A 21,252-nucleotide genomic window follows, 5' to 3' on the forward strand; every position below is an offset into this window, starting at 1 on the left:
TTATACGAAAAGAGTCTTCCTTTTCTATACGGAAAATGTCTTTTTTAGGAAGATCTTTTCTATACGAAAGGAGTCTTCCTTCGGATGATCTATTCTATATGAAAAAGAGTCTTTCTTTTCTATACGAAAAGAGTCTTCCTCATGAAGATCTTTTTGATACGAAAAGAGTCTTCCTTAGGAAGAACTCTTCTATACGAAATTCTTCCTTTAACCAAATTTTTATAAAGTTTTTAATTCCTTCCATTATATAAAATCATGCAAGTTGTTAAGAGGATATTACCAGCTCCGCATTTTATCTTGGAAAAGTAAAACACCAGCAATTTAAACAAATATTTTTGTTGCAGAAATGATAACAGAGACTCACATGCAACAAAGCATAAACACTTTTTACTTTATCTTTAAAATCCTTTACTGTCTTTTCTATACGAAAAGAGTCTTCCTTAGGAAGATCTTTTCTATACGAAAAGAGTCTTCCTTAGGAAGATCTTTTCTATACGAAAAGAGTCTTCCTTAGGAAGATTTTTTCTATACGAAAAGAGTCTTCTTTATGAGGATCTTTTTTATACGAAAAGAGTCTTCCTTTTCTATACGGAAAATGTCTTTTTTAGGAAGATCTTTTCTATACGAAAGGAGTCTTCCTTCGGATGATCTATTCTATATGAAAAAGAGTCTTTCTTTTCTATACGAAAAGAGTCTTCCTCATGAAGATCTTTTTGATACGAAAAGAGTCTTCCTTAGGAAGAACTCTTCTATACGAAATTCTTCCTTTAACCAAATTTTTATAAAGTTTTTAATTCCTTCCATTATATAAAATCATGCAAGTTGTTAAGAGGATATAACCAGCTCCGCATTTTATCTTGGAAAAGTAAAACACCAGCAATTTAAACAAATATTTTTGTTGCAGAAATGATAACAGAGACTCACATGCAACAAAGCATAAACACTTTTTACTTTATCTTTAAAATCCTTTACTGTTGCAGCATTAAAGTTCTTTCAGTTTTTTTCGGTCCCTGTTTTTTAATTGTAGTAAAATTTTATTTTATAGTTTTAAAACGTGAGTGCATTATCATGGCAGAAACATACATGAAAAACAGCAAATAAAAAAATGAAGACAAAGAAAAACAAAATTTTCAAATAGACACAAACACATGTGGCAATATCTAACTGCTGCCACACACTTTTGCAACGACAATAACAAAAAATACACCACAACAGTTGATCCTTTTTAACACACTCTCTTGATTTTCTACGAAAAAAATATATAGAATCAACTAACTAGTACTGGTGTATTGTTGGTATCTTTTTTTTTTGCTTGCAACATTTTGCGTGTTTAAGCAAAATATATGTAGATTTTTTTGTTGCCTCCATAATAGTAGAAAAACAAAATCGACACAGGCAAACATTTAGTGGTAATATAATTCTAAGTTTTTTTTTGGTGTTTAGCTTTTTGTACACACAAAGTATCCCATCACCCGGCAACAAAACACCTAATGCAACAAACTAGTATGAACATACTTACGGCTATAATGTCTTCATTATTGCAACGACAAAAATTGGTCAAAATGTAACAGAAATGAGAGGAAAAAAAAACTTTGACAAAAAATAACACACTGCTAAAATAGATTAACAAAACTGTGTGTTAGTACAATAGTGTGTCGGGTTTTTTCCAACTGACAAGTTGTCGTTTTCATTGTGTGTTTTTAAAAAAACGAGAGTTGTCTGAGAATCAAAATTTTAACACAATTTAAGGATTCACTTTTAAAACACAAGCTTAAAGTATACAATATATTAATTAAGATAAACCTACAACCAGATTAAGAATATGTTGAAAAATATTGCAACTTGCTAGACCTGCTTCGTTGTATGTATATATGTATGTTGCTTAATAAACATTGTTGCATTTACCAACAACATTTTCTATTCTATATTATAGTTCTTCTATACCTCTATCTGCAAGTACCTACCAGCATTGCCTGCTTACGTGCATGTAGCATAGATAAACTTTAGTTAAATTTGCATTGCAAATGTGGCAACTAAAAACTACATGTACAAGTGAGTAGTAGTATACTATGTACTACATAGTATAGAAAACAATATCAACTTACTACACGTACTATACACATACAAAAAAAAAAAGAGCAACATCAGAGATACTTCTTAAAAGGAATACTATTATGAGATATGCATAAGTATTATACAAATGCAGAGTAGGAAAAACTTCGCTGATCATAAATCTGATTGGATTAGGCAATCAATTTTCTACCTTCTTTTCTAAAGAAAGACTCTTTACCTTCAACAGGAAGAAACTTTCTATATAGGAAAGATCTTCAACAGGAAGAAAAAAGGAAAAGGAAAAATCAGACTCTTTTTAGAAAAAATCTTTCTAAGGAAGACTCATTTCGTATAGAAAAGATCTTTTTAAGGAAGATCGTATACAAAAAATCTTCAAAAGAAGACTGCTTTCGTATAAAAAAGTTCTTCCTAAGGAAGACTCTTTTCGTATAGAAAAGATCTTCCTAAAGAAAACTCTTTTAGTATAGAAAATATCTTTCTAAAGAAGACTCTTTTCGTATAGAAAAGATCTTCCTAAAGAAGACTCTTTTCGTATAGAAAAGATCTTCCTAAAGAAGACTCTTTTCGTATAGAAAAGATCTTGCTAAAGAAGGCTCTTATCGTATAGAAAAAATCTTCCTAAGAAAGACTGCTTTCGTATAGAAAAGTTCTTCCTAAGGAAGACTCTTTTCGTATAGAAAAGATCTTCCTAAGGAAGACTCTTTTCGTATAGAAAAGATCTTCCTAAGGAAGACTCTTTTCGTATAGAAAAGATCTTCCTAAGGAAGACTCTTTTCGTATAGAAAAGATCTTCCTAAGGAAGACTCTTTTCGTATAGAAAAGATCTTCCTAAGGAAGACTCTTTTCGTATAGAAAAGATCTTCCTAAGGAAGACTCTTTTCGTATAGAAAAGATCTTCCTAAGGAAGACTCTTTTCGTATAGAAAAGATCTTCCTATGGAAGACTCTTTTCGTATAGAAAAGATCTTCCTAAGGAAGACTCTTTTCGTATAGAAAAGATCTTCCTAAGGAAGACTCTTTTCGTATAGAAAAGATCTTCCTAAGGAAGACTCTTTTCGTATAGAAAAGATCTTGCTATAAAAGACTATTTTCGTATAGAAAAGATCTTCCTATAAAAGACTCTTTTCGTATAGAAAAGATCTTCCTATAAAAGACTCTTTTCGTATAGAAAAGATCTTCCTATGAAAGACTGTTTTCGTAAAGAAAAGAAGTCTTTTTTTATATAGAAAAGATATTCTCCAATTAAACGCTTTTTCAATAGAAGAGATCTTCCCCAGGAAAACTCTTTTCATATCAAAATGATCTTCCCAAGGAAGACTTTTCTTAAAGACAAAAGTTCCATTCCTGACATCACACTCTACCAAAACTGTCAACTTACAACTATTTTCAATTACTTGCACTCTTTTCTATGTATATTTTGCTGCAACAGAAACAACAACAAAAACTTTAATTCAAGAGTATTAAAAACTTATATTCAATTACTAGAATTCTTTTTTTTTTTTTTGTAAGTTTTGCAATGACTGCAGTATTCTGCACTTTTTTCACTTTAACTACTTAATTAGTCATCAGAAACAATGATACAATTTGTGTGTAAGATATAGAGAAAGACAGGCTAAATAGTAATCTGTTGTTGAGAAATATTCAGTATTTTAGGAAAAATTCTTTTTTTAGCCTAATTTAACTTTAAGTTTTTTTGTGTAAAACAAAAATATAAATTTACTTTTCTTTTTCTTATTTTGCAGTTAACTACTAATTAAAATAGAAAAAATGGCCCAACCTCAATTGTTGCAAATTAAATTGTCCAGATTCGACGCTCAACCCTGGGGCTTCCGTCTACAAGGTGGCACTGATTTCGCTGCTCCACTTCTTGTACAAAAGGTAAGTTTTCATTGTTTATTTTTTTGTGTAATATTTATTGGTTTTTAGACAATTTCAGTAGAATAAATAAATTTTGAATTTATTTCAATTTTAGTGTAAATTTAAAATTTCTATAAAATAGAACTGAAGAATAACTTCTTGAATAGGGAATCAACAAAATTTGTTTCGCAATAACAACAAAAGCTCAAAATGTTTATTACAACAGCAGCTTTCTAACTAAAGTAGCTTTGCAGTAGCAACTAAAAAAATCCATTGAAAGTAAAATAAACTTTAAAGAATTATTCAAAATTAGCCCCAATTCCACTTTAGAGGTTAATTTACTCCACAGTCATACAGCTGTGTAAATAAAATCTTTCAAGTTTAAAAAAAATCCTCAAATAAAAGTTTTACACAAAAACAATGAAAAATTCAATAATCATTTCATTTTCAATGAGAGTTGGATGGAGTATTTAAGTCACAATGTTTACAATGAAACTGAATTTGTTTATTTTGTATATTAAGTAATTTTATATATAAGTAAATAACATAACATGTTTATTTAACATTTAAAAGTAGAAAAAAGTAGAAAAGTTTAAATAGAAAGAAAATTATTTGTAAAAATAAAAAAAGAATCATAATCACATCATCAGGAGCTTGAAAAATTTACAAAAACTTGAGTAGAGCAAACTTAGCGAATCTTTTCGGTTAAACATTACTTTTTTCCTCAATCTCTCTTTTTTTCTTTATCTCTTGGAATGTGGTTCCAAAGGATTTTTACACTAGAGAAAAATTTCTCATAGAAAAGGTGAAAACACGTGAAAAACTCTTTTCTTAAAAAATATCTTTTCCTGGAAGACTCTTTTCGTATAAAGAAGAGGTTCAAATGGGAGATTCTTTTACCACAGAAAAGGCCTTAACTTTGAATACTTTTCTTATATAGAAAAAGTCTTTCGATAGATCTTCTTATAGACGACTATTTTCATATAGAAAAGGTATTTTTATGAAATACTTTTTTCATAAAGAAAGAAGATATATGAAAACAGTCTTTCCATAGATGTTCTTATAGAAAACTTTTTTCATAAAGAAAGTGTCTTCTCATAGAAGACGCTTTTCGTATAGAAAAGATAGACTTGTCTAGGTCTTCCCCTAGAAGACTCATTTTGTACAGAAAAGGTATTTCCATAAGAGAATTCTTCCCATATAAGTCTCCTAGTCTCTTCCCATGAATAACTATTTTCATAAAGAAGATTAATTCTTATGAAATAGTCTCGTTTTATATAAAACAGGTATTTCTATAAGAAAATAAGACTCCTATCCTTTTCCCATGAGAAACTTTTTTCGTTAATAAAAGTTCCCCTCATAAAGGACATTTTGTACAAATGTCTTCAAATGAGAGTCCATTTTTATAAGGAAAATGTCTTCTCATGAAAGAGTCTCCTTTTGTATAAAAATGATATTTCCATAAGAGTCTCTTCCCATGAGAGACTTTTTTCGTTAAACAAAAGTCCCTCTCATAAAGATCTTTTCGTAGAGAAAATGTCTTCCGAACAGAGTCTCTTCTCATAAAAATGATTTTTTCATGAGATATTTTTTATATAAAAAAGGTTTTCTCATGGAGGACTCTTTTCATAAGAAAATGTTTTACCTCGGCAGACTCTTTCGTATAAAAGTATTTCCATGACAGACTCTTTTCGTACATAAATGGTTTTCACATGAGACATACTTTTCATAAAAGAAAGCTGAGAGACTTTTCTTCGTACAGAATATGTGTTTCCATGATCTGAAATTTATCATATTTTCGTATAAAATATGATAGATTTTTTTTCGCTAAGAAGGGTATTTCCCATGGAAGACAATTTACATATGGAAAAGGTTTGTCTTTGTATAAAAAATACTTTTTATAGGAAGTCTCTTTGGTTTAGGAAAGGTTTTCCAATTAAAAAATATTTTGTATTATAATGGAAGATTTGTGAAAAAAATAATTTTTAATTAATTGAATAATTTTTAAATAATTTAATAATTCTATCTCTAAATATTTTATTATAATCATAGGTAGAGTATCGTTTACTCGTTGTATATTCTTCCATTTGTTACAAACAGTAAGAACAACTAAGCTTTTCACTTTGAATTTAAACAACATATGTACATATTTATAGTGTTCATAGTTGCTGGTAAACAAATTGCCAGCAACTGTTTAAACTTTAGTATCTAGAAATAACATACAAGTGTGTATTTACAGAAAAAAAAATCCAAAGAAAAGAAAAACTAAATATGTCCATTATTTAAATATGAATTTATAATTAAATAAACAAAAACAACAATAATAAAGATGATAATAAAGTTAAAGTTTCTTTAAGCGAAAACAGCTGATGCTCTAGCTAAAGAAGATAATGATATTGGTGGGTTCTTCAAAAATATGTAAATAAAACAACAACAACACCATGAGGGTAGAAGTGAAAGATTTTTTTCAAGGTTTTATTTTATAAAAAAAAGCTTAACAAATGTAAAATTTACTTGTTAAGGCGTCAAGAAGATGGACGGACGGACGGACGTACGAACAAACAGACATAATATGGCTGTCAAGCATAAAGATAGACAGACAGTCAACTTCTCAAGCTAGCTGCAGTCTGATCAAGAAAAAAACAAAAGTACAACCTACAATACCCTCGTTGAAATTTTACATGGTTCACTGATGAATCAGCAAAATTCTTGTTGCTGCCACTTTTACACACTCTTTTAAATTTATAAATCAAAAAAAGAAATAAAATAAAAAAAAATTATTAATAATATTATTTTTCTGTTTACTCTGCACATATTTAGTTTTGTTTGATTTGTTTTTTTTTATTATTATTATTATTATTATTATTATTATTCAAATATTTTTCATAATAAAATTATGGTCAAAGTTGCAAACTTTTAGTAGTTTTTTAGTTTTTGTGCGGTGGTGTGTCAGAGAGATGGTCAAATCAATTTGTGTGTGTGTGTGTAATTTTCGCTGGGAAGTGGGTTATAAATTTCTACTCACATATGTTTTTTAAGTGAATCATATGAATAAATTTAAATAGAATTTGTTTATGACTAAATGGCTTTAAAGCTGCTACTTTAAATACATGAATATTTACATATATATGAATATTCAAATGAAATTTTGAATAAAATGGTTGCAAACTTTATGCAAAATATCACGTTTTTATAACTTAGGTAAATAAACAATGTTTATGGACCATTAAATATTTTGTTTAGAAATCAAAATATTTTTCATTGATTTCTAAAATAAAAAAGCTGATTAATATTGTTAAGAGTAAGTTAGCCATAACTAAAGATGATAGAGTTTATAATATAACAAGTAGAAAAGTATAGTCGGGTATGGTCGGCCATAAGATAACTTACATCACAAGTATATTTTTAAAACGACAGACGGATGGACAGTCTTAAGGTGTAGAACTAACATTTTTATATGTTACAAACATTAGCACACACGTATAATACCCTCCCCACTATAGTGGCGTAGGGTATAAAAAGATTGCCTGAAATTTAATTGAGACCTTAATCTGACAGTAAAGGATCCTTTTCATTTCTTTTCAGTTAGGATTTTTCTTTTATTTTATTTATAAAGCTTTATTTCTTAAAAGGATATTTTAAAGCTTTTTGCAAAAAAAAAAAACATTTATTTGCTTATATTTTTCCTTGAAAGCTTTGAAGCTTATTCTATAGACTCTGTAAACTTAAAGTGTATTGTATAAACTTTCTTAGCATTTGATTGATTTTTCTTAGAAAAAATCTTTTGAAGTTTCGTTTAAAAAGTTTTATTTTATAAAGGTATTTGTTTTATAAAGGTATTTCCATTGCACATAAAAAATCTTTCCCTCGAAGACTCCTAGTCTCTTCCCATGAGAGACCTTTTCGTTAAACAAAAGTTCACCTCATAAAAGACTCTTCATACAAAAAATGGCTTCCAATGAGAGACTCTTTTCATAAAGAAAATAACTTCTTATGATAAAGTCTTCTTTTGTATAGAAAAAATATTTCCATAAGAGTATAAAAAGATTCTCTAAAATTTAATTGATACCTTAGTTTGTGGGAAAAAGATCCTTTACATTTTATTTTATTTAGAAAATCTTTTTATTTTATTTTCGTTTATAAGGCTTCATTTCTAAAAAGGATATTTGAAAGCCTTTTATGAAAAAACATTTTTTCTCATAAAAAGCTCTGAAGGTTGCATAAGCTTTCATTGATTGAGAAAAGCTTTAAAGCTTTTTATAAACTGTCTATGTTATGAATTGTTTCTTCTTCTTTGAAAAAAGCTTTAATTGTGAATCTTCATTTATAAACTAGAAAAAAGATTTGTAAAGCTTTCTTAAATAAATTAAAAAGCTTTGGAATGCTTTAAAGCATTTTATATAAACGTTTATGTCTTTTGATGATTGTCCTTAAAATTTAATTGAAAACTTTGAGGCTCAATTTAAAGCTATAATGGCTTTTGATTGACTTACCTTAGAAAAAGGCTTTATTGGGTTATAAAACTTTCTACTTTAAAAAGGATATTTAAAAGCCTTTTTAAGCTTTTTTTTTACACATACAGGATTATAGTTTCTTGAAGTTTTTTGGTAAGCTTTGAAGCTTATGTTTTTAAATTCTCAAAGCTTTAATTTGAGGAAATTTTAAAGCATTTTGTGTAAAACATTTGTGTTACTTAAAGGTAATTATCTTCTATGATTGATTTCTCTAACAATTTTAAGATTTTCTTTAAACTTTATTGGCTTTTGAAGGGCTTTCCTTAGAAGAAACGCTTTAATGTACTGATTATAAAGTTTTCTATTTAAGAAGATATTTTGAATCATTGTATGAAAAAGCTTTTTATATATACAGTATCATAGGAATGTTTCATTTAGTTGGAAAGCTTTATTTAACATCTTTTCTTTAAAAAGGATTTTCTTTTTAAGAAGACCGTTAAAGTATCAATTACAAAGCTTTCTTTTTAAAGTATCAATTACAGAGCTTTCTTTTAAAAACTTTTATGAAAAGCCTTAAATACAAGATTATGGTATCTTTCCTTCAAGTTTCATAGTAAGCTATGAAACATATTTTTGAAATTCTCATGGCATTCAATTGGTTGTTCATTGAATTTCATTAATAGTTTAAAATTTTCTCAAGTAAAAGCTTTTTAAAGTATTAGTTACACATATTTTTTAATTTTTAAATACATACATATCACCCATGTTAGTTCAATTTAAATCTTTTCAAATTTAAACAAACTTTTATAATAAAACCCAAATTTCCTGTAAATCTTTTTTGCAACAATTATCTGCCATAAATCTGAGACTTAAAACTTTCAATCCATTTTATTTTTTAACTATTTCAACACCTTGCTGTAAGTTTAATCTCTGTATACATAGAAAAACTTTAACACATCTTAGTTATTCATTTATATTTCTCTCCATTCAACTAAGTTTTACACTTATGTATAATGTTTTAGTTTAACTCCATCCTTTTCATTGTTTTTTTTTTTTTCTAAAAACTCTTCTTGCTGCAGACATAAGCTAAAATTATATGTGTTAGATAATTTTTGTGGCAACATACAGACATATTTCTATGTTAAAACTAATTTTTAACATACAGACAACATATTTAAATATCTTAAGGATAATATATTAAACAAACATGCAACACTGACACACACACACACACAAACGCAGAAAATTATAACCAGCATTTCCATACAGACATTTTACATTTGCAAATTATTTGCTTGAATACTCAACATATTTATTTTATTTCAGTTTTTTCTTTTAGTTTTGTAAATATGTACAAAAAGTTTAAATATAAAAAAGTGAACAACTAGCAAATGTAATGTAAATGTGTTGTTAATGTTTATTTATGTAAAAGTTTAATACTCATCCTTTGTCTGCTGTTTGTTGTTATAGTATTTTTTTATTAAATCCCCCAGTAGACTCCCACTTATAAATACAGAATTGCTGCTTTTAGGTATTTTTTAAGTTTTTAATAAGGGGGGGATAGACAAACTTAAAAACACCAAGTCAATATTATAAATCTTGCAACAGCAGCCTGTTTCCATTCAACAATTTCAACCTCTACCCACAAATCTACTCCTCAGTAACATGCAACCAGAAAAAAACAAATACAAATACAATAACGTTAAAGCAGACAACAACCATAATGCCAAGTAGCTTAAGGCTTAAGCTATAAAAATCATATATACTTCATATATACTAGTAATCGTCATATGGAGACTATGTAGCAAGTAGTACATTAGCAGCTTTTTGAAATACTTCAGAGCTTATGATTGTAAGTTTTATTGAATAGTTTCCGATATCTTAAAAAAAAGGAATCGGTAGACATTACCGGAATATATATGATTTTCTGAACAACATATTTACCAAAAGTTTCAAACAAATGCTTAAAACTAGTGAAAGCTTTAAAAAGCTTTGTTACAAGATCACAAGTTTATGTTCGACCTCGATTTTGTGGATTTTTTATTTATGTTATTCTTTATTAAAATCGGCAAGAAAGTCCTTTATTACCCTATAGCTTTCCTCGTATAACCTTTCCTTCCCTTTACGTTTAAAGATTCGACTAAACGGCATTGTTTGAAAGAGAAGACAAAGGATCTGTCAAAGTAACCAATATGACAAGCTTAAAAAGCAAATGGAGTTTTCTAGAGAAATCTCCCCTGGTGACGCATTATGACGTGATAGAAATCTCGAAGAGACCCCATCACCACGATGTTGTCATCGGGTGTATACATGTATTATCAGCATGTCGTAGCACGAAATATAGAGGCAAAATCGAAATTTTTTGGACACAAATATTGCACTAATTTACGACAGTTCCGATTAACAAAGAAATAGGGAAGTAGTTGTTCAATTTTTGTACGGTTGCAACGTAGTATATCGTAATTTTTTATTACTATTTGTTTTTGTTTAAAAAATTTTGAAAAATGTAATTTATAAAATGTTTATGACATACAACGATAGGACATTGATTGTGAATTGTACATGGATTTAAGTTCAAATTTTGAAAATAGGCCACTTAATTGCTCTAGAGGTGGCACTATGAAGACCTTTAAGTAAGGCACCATCGATATGAGAATCTTTAAAACAAGTGCCATGGCCAAACTTTTTATATTTCCCAACAGTATTCTAGTACTTAGATCTTAAGAAGCATGGTTGTGAGTGCTGCTATTCTTATCATTTTGTTTTAAATGTTATAAACATTTTTCACATATCGGTCAAAGTTTTCAACCGATTTAACAATCAGTTGGATCTCATCTCATCTTATTTATTTCAATAGTAGTTTTCCAACCAAAAATAAATATGGACCGTGTGGGAAATATTGCAAAAATACCAATTCTGAAATAATTTTGAGATTTTCTATTTTTGGGAATGTAGACATTTTTTTATTCTTCAATGATCGGTCCATTTTAATGTGGAATAATAAGATTGTATTAACTACTGACGTTTCGCCCTTTGCTACTTTTGATTCGTTTAATTCTCGATCAAATAAGCAACCCAGTAAACACGAAAGTTTAAGTTCAAATGAAGTAAGATTTTTGTTAAAGCTACTTCTTAAATATATCAGAGGATTTGTCAATCTGTTGGTAAGTTTTCGAAACATTACTAGAGGATCACGACCTGTCCGATCGACGGAATTCAATGAAATGAGCTTAAGGAATACGAATTTACACCACTAATGCCTATTAATAAGGTTTTATAATGAGAAAGGGGTAATATCGGGCCACGATTTCATGTTATCCATGATTTGATCTTATAAATCAGAAATATACTGATTATTAGCAAACTTGAAAACTTTTGCACAAGTTAGTTTTTTTTTTGACAAATAAATATCGATCCACAGTGGACTCTGTTCCCCATAAAAGGTTGTAATAACTTTAAGGCTCATATTGATATCGAAAATTGAATGGTTGGTTGATATACGTGGTACTTCACTGTACACGAACTCTCAAGTTGGGTCGGAGAGACTCCGTTTTAATCGGACCACACCATTCGCGAGATGTATTATATCCAGCCTGTAGCTGTAGGAAATCTGAGGATATCATTAAGCCAAGGACCAGATATCTCAGCAAGATTAGATATGAAGCAAGAGGTTTCATTTTACGCCAGAGCATAGCATTCACAAAGGCGATGAAAGATCGTTTCCTCCTTTTCCCTGTCTTGATCGTTGAAATGAAGCAAAAGCCGATATGCATGTCTGCCTTTTACCTAGTGCAGTGTTATTGCAATCTGCTTCGATATGTCGCGCCTATAAGGTGTCTTGTGCATTTCTCATTGAAGGAGGGCAACAATAACTTGGCCCCTTTACGTGAGTCCAGGTTATTCCACATATTTTCAGCATTTTGAAGAAAGAATCTGATAATACTGCTGATGATAACACGTAGCAGAGTTGCCACTGAAACGGTGTTTGAGATATCAACAGCAGATCCCGTTCTGGCAAGCCGATCTGTCCTATGCACAGGGATCCAAACAAGGGTAATGTCAGACAGGCGACCAGTCTTGACAGATCGAAATATGAGTAATTCTCAATGAAAGTATGGTATAGCATTAGAGCTCTTTTTTGAAATTTGATATACTTCAATCGAAATGTTGGCTGGGTTAGTGCTGTTTCAAAATGCTATGCGTAATTTGGCTGCTGGTTTTTGTTGTAATTGTTGCTATTTCCCCCTCTTTTCTGTTAAGACATACAACATACATATTAGTTGTTGAATGAACAATAAATGATCTTTTTACATGAAACTTATAATGGGATTTATATGTTTTGTGTCATTGTGGATATATTTATTTTTTTTTTAATTTTGTAGTTGTTCTTAAAATATTAAGTCTCTGTGTTAAAGACGTTGAAGAGGAATTAAATTTTTTGTTTGCCTTAATATTTAATTAAATAGAAATATTTAATTAGAATTTAAATTTAGACTACTTTAAGAAAGACGTTATTATGAGTTTGTGTTAATTGTTTAAAACATTGTTGCATAAACTACCATAACTCAGAAGACTTTTCTGATGCCTATAAACGAAATAATGAAACTTCGGGTGTTATTTTGATCCCATAATAAATTCAATAAAAATGGGTCTCAAGTTTTCTTCAATAGTGCCATAGTAGTCCTTATAAAAAGGCATCTTATTAACAAATAAGCTCAAAATTTATTTGATTCAAATTAGAAATGAAAATTCTTTAAGTAAGCTTCATAGCATTTTAATTTAATTGGACTACAACAGTTTTAAACCAATTTATTAATTTAAGAAATATTTCACCTCCTCCATCATAATTTCTCAGTTTTTCTCTTAATAAAATGACAAACTGCCTTTGGCGGCTAATTAAATTTAAGCCATTGAAATTTTTGTTCTTTTACTAGAAGAATTAAAAAAAAAGTAGAATTCAAAAAGCCTTTCCTTTTTAACTTTTATAATATTTTATTATGTTCCATTTTTTTGTTCTGAAAACTGTGTGTTTATACTTCATAATAATGCCATCTTAGAGAATTATATTTATAGGAAAAGGAAACAAAATCAACAATAACAGTCAACTAGCGAAAAGAGCGAAAAATATGGCGAACAAAGAGCTGAGAAAGAAAAGAGAGTGAAGAATTAAAAAAAAATCTACGTTGACCTTAGCTATTCTTTCTACAGTTTCACTCATTAAGCTTAATTTTTTCTTAGTATGAGTATTCCTTTTCAGATATATGAGAAAACCCTGCAGTTTAGGGTGTAGTGAAGATTGACCTCTTGGTAGATTACCTTAGAACAATTGAGTAACTTCTAAGAGAGAAAAGACAATCTTGCAGTTCAGGGTAATGTCTAGATTGACTTCTTGGTAGATTACCTAAGAACAATCAAGTAACTACTGAGAGAGAAAAAAGAATCTTTCTCTCTCAGTAGTTAGATTGATTTATTCTTCTTTAAGTAACTACTGAGAAAGAAAAAAAAACTGATTCAAAATTCATTCCTTAAGAAACTGTTGGGTAATAATGTTATATTTTTTCTCTATTTATTTAAGCCGACCAGGCCAAAGTCCCCAGACACACTAGACCTAGTTGTTCCATTTTTGTTTCTTTCATATATAATACTTTGTGTAATACAAACAAATATGTATACACATTCAAATAATGAAATGAAAATTGTATAGATGAGATGTATTTATGCGAATGTGTTTGTAGCAAAAATAAAGCTTTATTAAGATTGCAAATAATAAAATAGAAAGAAAAATAATTTTTATAACAAAAATTTTTTATTTGTTTATTTTTCAAGTTCGTTACCAACGTTTCTTTGAATTGTCCAGCCAGCAAGTATAATATGCCTGCATGTGTATATTTATCTGGTTGCTAAGGTCCATAGAACTTCGTCTATGTCAGTAGCCAAAAAAAAAGAAAATAAAAACAGTGATGAAGCCAAGCCCTCTATACAAATAATTTCTTCACAAAAATAAGCTACTCATCCGCTTAAATAGGATTAATTTATGATTTTTTTTCCATTCTCCTTTACTTTGCTCATTTCAGTTTGTCATTTTCAGTTATTTTATTTTAATCTTTATTATTTTTTTAAACATTATTTATATTTTGTCTACCGAACATGTTTTATTCGTAGATTAAAATAAAATTGAGAGTGGGGTCAGTTTCCAAAAATAAATGACGGTTACATAGATATATGCATATATACAATATACATACCTACATATGCATATGTGGATGTAGTCAGATGTAATCAAATGTAGCAATCTCCATGTCTCCCACAGATATAGAACAGTACTAGAACAGAACTAGAACAGAACTAGAACAGAACTAGAACAGAACTAGAACAGAACTAGAACAGAACTAGAACAGAACTAGAACAGAACTAGAACAGAACTAGAACAGAACTAGAACAGAACTAGAACAGAACTAGAACAGAACTAGAACAGAACTAGAACAGAACTAGAACAGAACTAGAACAGACCAGAACAGAACTAGAACAGAACTAGAACAGAACTAGAACAGAACTAGAACAGAACTAGAACAGAACTAGAACAGAACTAGAACAGAACTAGAACAGAACTAGAACAGAACTAGAACAGAACTAGAACAGAACTAGAACAGAACTAGAACAGAACTAGAACAGAACTAGAACAGAACTAGAACTGAACTGAACAGAACTAGAACAGAACTAGAACAGAACTAGAACAGAACTAGAACAGAAAGAACTAGAACAGAACTAGAACAGAACTAGAACAGAACTAGAACAGAACTAGAACAGAACTAGAACAGAACTAGAACAGAACTAGAACAGAACTAGAACAGAACTAGAACAGAACTAGAACAGAACTAGAACAGAACTAGAACAGAACTAGAACAGAACTAGAACAGAACTAGAACAAACTAGAATAGAACTAGAACAGAACTAGAACAGAACTAGAACAAAACTAGAATAGAACTAGTACAGAACTAGAACAGAACTAGAACAGAACTAGAACAGAACTAGAACAGAACTAGAACAGAACTAGAACAGAACTAGAACAGAACTAGAACAGAACTAGAACAGAACTAGAACAGAACTAGAACAGAACTAGAACAGAACTAGAACAGAACTAGAACAGAACTAGAACAGAACTAGAACAGAACTAGAACAGAACTAGAACAGAACTAGAACAGAACTAGAACAGAACTAGAACAGAACTAGAACAGAACTAGAACAGAACTAGAACAGACTAGAACAGAACTAGAACAGAACTAGAACAGAACTAGAACAGAACTAGAACAGAACTAGAACAGAACTGAACAGAACTAGAACAGAACTAGAACAGAACTAGAACAGAACTAGAACAGAACTAGAACAGAACTAGAACAGAACTAGAACAGAACTAGAACAGAACTAGAACAGAACTAGAACAGAACTAGAACAGAACTAGAACAGAACTAGAACAGAACTAGAACAGAACTAGAACAGAACTAGAACAGAACTAGAACAGAACTAGAACAAGAACTAGAACAGAACTAGAACAGAACTAGAAAAAGAACTAGAACAGAACTAGAACAGAACTAGAACAGAACTAGAACAGAACTAGAACAGAACTAGAACAGAACTAGAACAGAACTAGAACAGAACTAGAACAGAACTAGAACAGAACTAGAACAGAACTAGAACAGAACTAGAACAGAACTAGAACAGAACTAGAACAGAACTAGAACAGAACAAGAACAGAACAAGAACAGAACAAGAACAGAACAAGAACAGAACAAGAACAGAACAAGAACAGAACAAGAACAGAACAAGAACAGAACAAGAACAGAACAAGAACAGAACAAAGAACAGAACAAGAACAGAACAAGAACAGAACAAGAACAGAACAAGAACAGAACAAGAACAGAACAAGAACAGAACAAGAACAGAACAAGAACAGAACAAGAACAGAACAAGAACAGAACAAGAACAGAACAAGAACAGAACAAGAACAGAACAAGAACAGAACAAGAACAGAACAAGAACAGAACAAGAACAGAACAAGAACAGAACAAGAACAGAACAAGAACAGAACAAGAACAGAACAAGAACAGAACAAGAACAGAACAAGAACAGAACAAGAACAGAACAAGAACAGAACAAGAACAGAACAAGAACAGAACAAGAACAGAACAAGAACAGAACAAGAACAGAACAAGAACAGAACAAGAACAGAACAAGAACAGAACAAGAACAGAACAAGAACAGAACAAGAACAAAAAAAGAACAAACAGAACAAGAACAGAACAAGAACAGAACAAGAACAGAACAAGAACAGAACAAGAACAGAACAAGAACAGAACAAGAACAGAACAAGAACAGAACAAGAACAGAACAAGAACAGAACAAGAACAGAACAAGAACAAGAACAGAACAAGAACAGAACAAGAACAGAACAAGAACAGAACAAGAACAGAACAAGAACAGAACAAGAACAGAACAAGAACAGAACAAGAACAGAACAAGAACAGAACAAGAACAGAACAAGAACAGAACAAGAACAGAACAAGAACAGAACAAGAACAGAACAAGAACAGAACAAGAACAGAACAAGAACAGAACAAGAACAGAACAAGAACAGAACAAGAACAGAACAAGAACAGAACAAGAACAGAACAAGAACAGAACAAGAACAGAACAAGAACAGAACAAGAACAGAACAAGAACAGAACAAGAACAGAACAAGAACAGAACAAGAACAGAACAAGAACAGAACAAGAACAGAACAAGAACAGAACAAGAACAGAACAAGAACAGAACAAGAACAGAACAAGAACAGAACAAGAACAGAACAAGAACAGAACAAGAACAGAACAAGAACAGAACAAGAACAGAACAAGAACAGAACAAGAACAGAACAAGAACAGAACAAGAACAGAACAAGAACAGAACAAGAACAGAACAAGAACAGAACAAGAACAGAACAAGAACAGAACAAGAACAGAACAAGAACAGAACAAGAACAGAACAAGAACAGAACAAGAACAGAACAAGAACAGAACAAGAACAGAACAAGAACAGAACAAGAACAGAACAAGAACAGAACAAGAACAGAACAAGAACAGAACAAGAACAGAACAAGAACAGAACAAGAACAGAACAAAACAGAACAAGAACAGAACAAGAACAGAACAAGAACAGAACAAGAACAGAACAAGAACAGAACAAGAACAGAACAAGAACAGAACAAGAACAGAACAAGAACAGAACAAGAACAGAACAAGAACAGAACAAGAACAGAACAAGAACAGAACAAGAACAGAACAAGAACAGAACAAGAACAGAACAAGAACAGAACAAGAACAGAACAAGAACAGAACAAGAACAGAACAAGAACAGAACAAGAACAGAACAAGAACAGAACAAGAACAGAACAAGAACAGAACAAGAACAGAACAAGAACAGAACAAGAACAGAACAAGAACAGAACAAGAACAGAACAAGAACAGAACTAGAACAGAACTAGAACAGAACTAGAACAGAACTAGAACAGAACTAGAACAGAACTAGAACAGAACTAGAACAGAACTAGAACAGAACTAGAACACAACTAGAACACAACTAGAACACAGCTAGAACACAACTAGAACACAACTAGAACACAACTAGAACACAACTAGAACACAACTAGAACACAACTAGAACAGAACTAGAACAGAACTAGAACAGAACTAGAACAGGAACAGAACTAGAAAAGAGATACCATTTTGATAGCCTCTTTCTAATTTTTCTCCGCCATCACGAAATAAATCCCACTTTACCCACAAAAAGATCTCTTTCATATTTTTACAGTTATTTAAAGCCAACTCAGCATAGGAGTAAAATAAATCTTTCACAAATTACTTCTGTCTAAGTTCCTTTTTTTTGCACATATCATTCTGTTTATTAGCGCCGTTTTACATTCAGACATTTGTAAATGTAAAGGACTTTCATTTATTTCAGCATCCATTTAAATTAACCCAACAAACACAAAATTTTGTCATTTGAAATACAATTTTTTTATACTCAACATTTTATCGAGTCTACTTGGAGGCACTTTCCTTTCCATTCAGTTAGAAGCTACAGTTTAGAGTAAGATTTGTGTAATTTAGAACAAAAATTTTAGAACTTTTTCTTTTTTGAAGTAATTAATTTTCAAAACCTGCCAGACTAGACTATAGCCTAGACTATAGACTACAGCGTTTGCTGGGCATTCACATATCCTAATGTCTGTTGATATGTGGGTTGTGTTTTTCCTCTATCTTTGGCTTAATTTTTGTTCTTGTTCCGTTTAGTACTCTATTTGTTATTTTTTCGTTGCTGATTTTCGGCACTATTTATTTGTCTGCGGTAACATTTTTCATTATCAGTAGCTTTAGCTCTACAGTTTACATTTGTTAGTAATTTAGTAAAAGGACATTTGGTGATTTGTTTGCTTTTTGCTTTATGTTTTTTATGCTTTTTTATTTCTTTTTTTGGATTTAAGTTAAATAAGTTGTGTGGCATGTGTGTTGAAACATCAATAAAAAATATAAAAATAAATATACTTACCACACACATGAATGAAAGGAAGGACTTAATTGGCAAACATCATACATATAAAACTCTTTGAGCTTTTAAGTTTCTGTGGAGATTTGTTAATTTTTGGCTAAAGGAAATTACAGTTTTTGCTTAAATAAATAATGAATGAATAAACAATAAATGAAAATAATTAAATTTCTTAAATATTTTGTAAATTTCTTAAATAAAGTCTTTAATTTATTTGATTTTTTTTTTTCTAAAATTCCGTAAAATATAACCTTGTTCTTTTTGTAAGACATTTTATGCTGTTAATACGCCCTTTATTTTATAAAAATATTTCAAACAAAAATTTATTACTCATTAGTTCTTAATGACCTTCCATAAATATTACAAAATGATTAAGAAAAAAAAAAACTAAAATAGAAATCACTAAACACCTTCTGGTTTTTACAAGTAATTAACCCATGTTGTAAAGGTAACAATTTGCCACCACACAAACACTCACCTAGACAGACAGACAGAGAGACAGACAGACGGACAGAAAAAACCGTCGAAAAGACAGACACACTACTCCACTCTCACACATCCTCTAGAAAACATTGCAACACTTAAGAAACCATTAAAACCATAAACAAACAATATAACTTGAAAAATCTTAATCTTTGGAGGTTTCTATAAATAAAACAAAGAAAACATTAAATTAATTGTTCAACATTTAGAAGGTAAAAGAAAGAAAGAAATCACAAAAGATCCCATCATAAATAAAACTTTTAGTTTTTTTTTTCTCTCTACAAAATAAAACCAACTAAATAGTGGCCTGATTGGTGTGCTCATGTTGTACTGCAGTTATACCTTTAACATTACAAGCACCAGAAACTATCAAGAGTGCTATTGATGTTCATTAGATGTTGTTTATGGTATTTTATTTGGAACAAAAATATTTAATAAAACTTCTTTCTTTATTTATGCTTTGGTGTACATAATATGTATAAATTTAAACGGAATAAAATCTATTAGGCCTTGTTTTTTTATTTGAAATGTTGAAGGGTAAACAAAGTTAAAAATATAATTATAATTATTAGTTGATTGGGATTTTAAATAAATAAAATAAATAAAACAAATAAATAAATATGTTTAGGACAATTTAATTTTAGAAAATTTAAGATTAATAAATATTAAATATAAATTAATTAAAAATCTGTTTTTTTATCTACTTTCAGGTAATTTAACATGAATTTATATGTTAGTATGTAAGTACTTATTCATATTGATAGCAAACAGGATAACAAGTAAAATTTTTAAATTAAACCATTGGAACTAGAACTGAACTAGAACTGAACTAGAACTGAACTAGAGCTGAACTAGAACTGAACTAGAACTGAACTAGAACTGAACTAGAACTGAACTAGAACTAAACTAGAACTGAACTAGAACTGAACTAGAACTGAACTAGAACTGAACTAGAACTGAACTAGAACTGAACTAGAACTGAACTAGAACTGAACTAGAACTGAACTAGAACTGAACTAGAACTGAACTAGAACTGAACTAGAACTGAACTAGAACTGAACTAGAACTGAACTAGAACTGAACTAGAACTGAACTAGAACTGAACTAGAACTGAACTAGAACTGAACTAGAACTGAACTAGAACTGAACTAGAACTGAACTAGAACTGAACTAGAACTGAACTAGAACTGAACTAGAACTGAACTAGAACTGAACTAGAACTGAACTAGAACTGAACTAGAACTGAACTAGAACTGAACTAGAACTGAACTAGAACTGAACTAGAACTGAACTAGAACTGAACTAGAACTGAACTAGAACTGAACTAGAACTGAACTAGAACTGAACTAGAACTGAACTAGAACTGAACTAGAACTGAACTAGAACTGAACTAGAACTGAACTAGAACTGAACTAGAACTGAACTAGAACTGAACTAGAACTGAAATAGAACTGAAATAGAACTGAACTAGAACTGAACTAGAACTGAACTAGAACTGAACTAGAACTGAACTAGAACTGAACTAGAACTGAACTAGAACTGAACTAGAACTGAACTAGAACTGAACTAGAACTGAACTAGAACTGAACTAGAACTGAACTAGAACTGAACTAGAACTGAACTAGAACTGAACTAGAACTGAACTAGAACTGAACTAGAACTGAACTAGAACTGAACTAGAACTGAACTAGAACTGAACTAGAACTGAACTAGAACTGAACTAGAACTGAACTAGAACTGAACTAGAACTGAACTAGAACTGAACTAGAACTGAACTAGAACTGAACTAGAACTGAACTAGAACTGAA

The 21,252-nt window shown here is 30.2% G+C and overlaps 1 protein-coding gene across 18 annotated transcripts in view; it reads left to right on the forward strand.

Moving 5' to 3' along the window:
- The window catches only part of LOC111675065 (PDZ and LIM domain protein Zasp), a 205,168-nt gene that overhangs the window by 56,921 nt on the left and 126,995 nt on the right, over positions 1 to 21,252 (forward strand). For all 18 annotated transcript variants that reach the window (XM_046953594.1, XM_046953595.1, XM_046953580.1 and 15 more), the window contains exon 3: positions 3,815 to 3,950. In XM_046953594.1, coding sequence (XP_046809550.1) covers positions 3,840 to 3,950 — 111 coding nt within the window. In that variant the 5' untranslated portion in view covers positions 3,815 to 3,839. The remainder of the gene's footprint in view (positions 1 to 3,814; positions 3,951 to 21,252) is intronic.

The sequence above is a fragment of the Lucilia cuprina genome, chromosome 6 (assembly GCF_022045245.1).
Source record: "Lucilia cuprina isolate Lc7/37 chromosome 6, ASM2204524v1, whole genome shotgun sequence".
NCBI classification, from domain to species: Eukaryota; Metazoa; Arthropoda; class Insecta; order Diptera; family Calliphoridae; genus Lucilia; species Lucilia cuprina.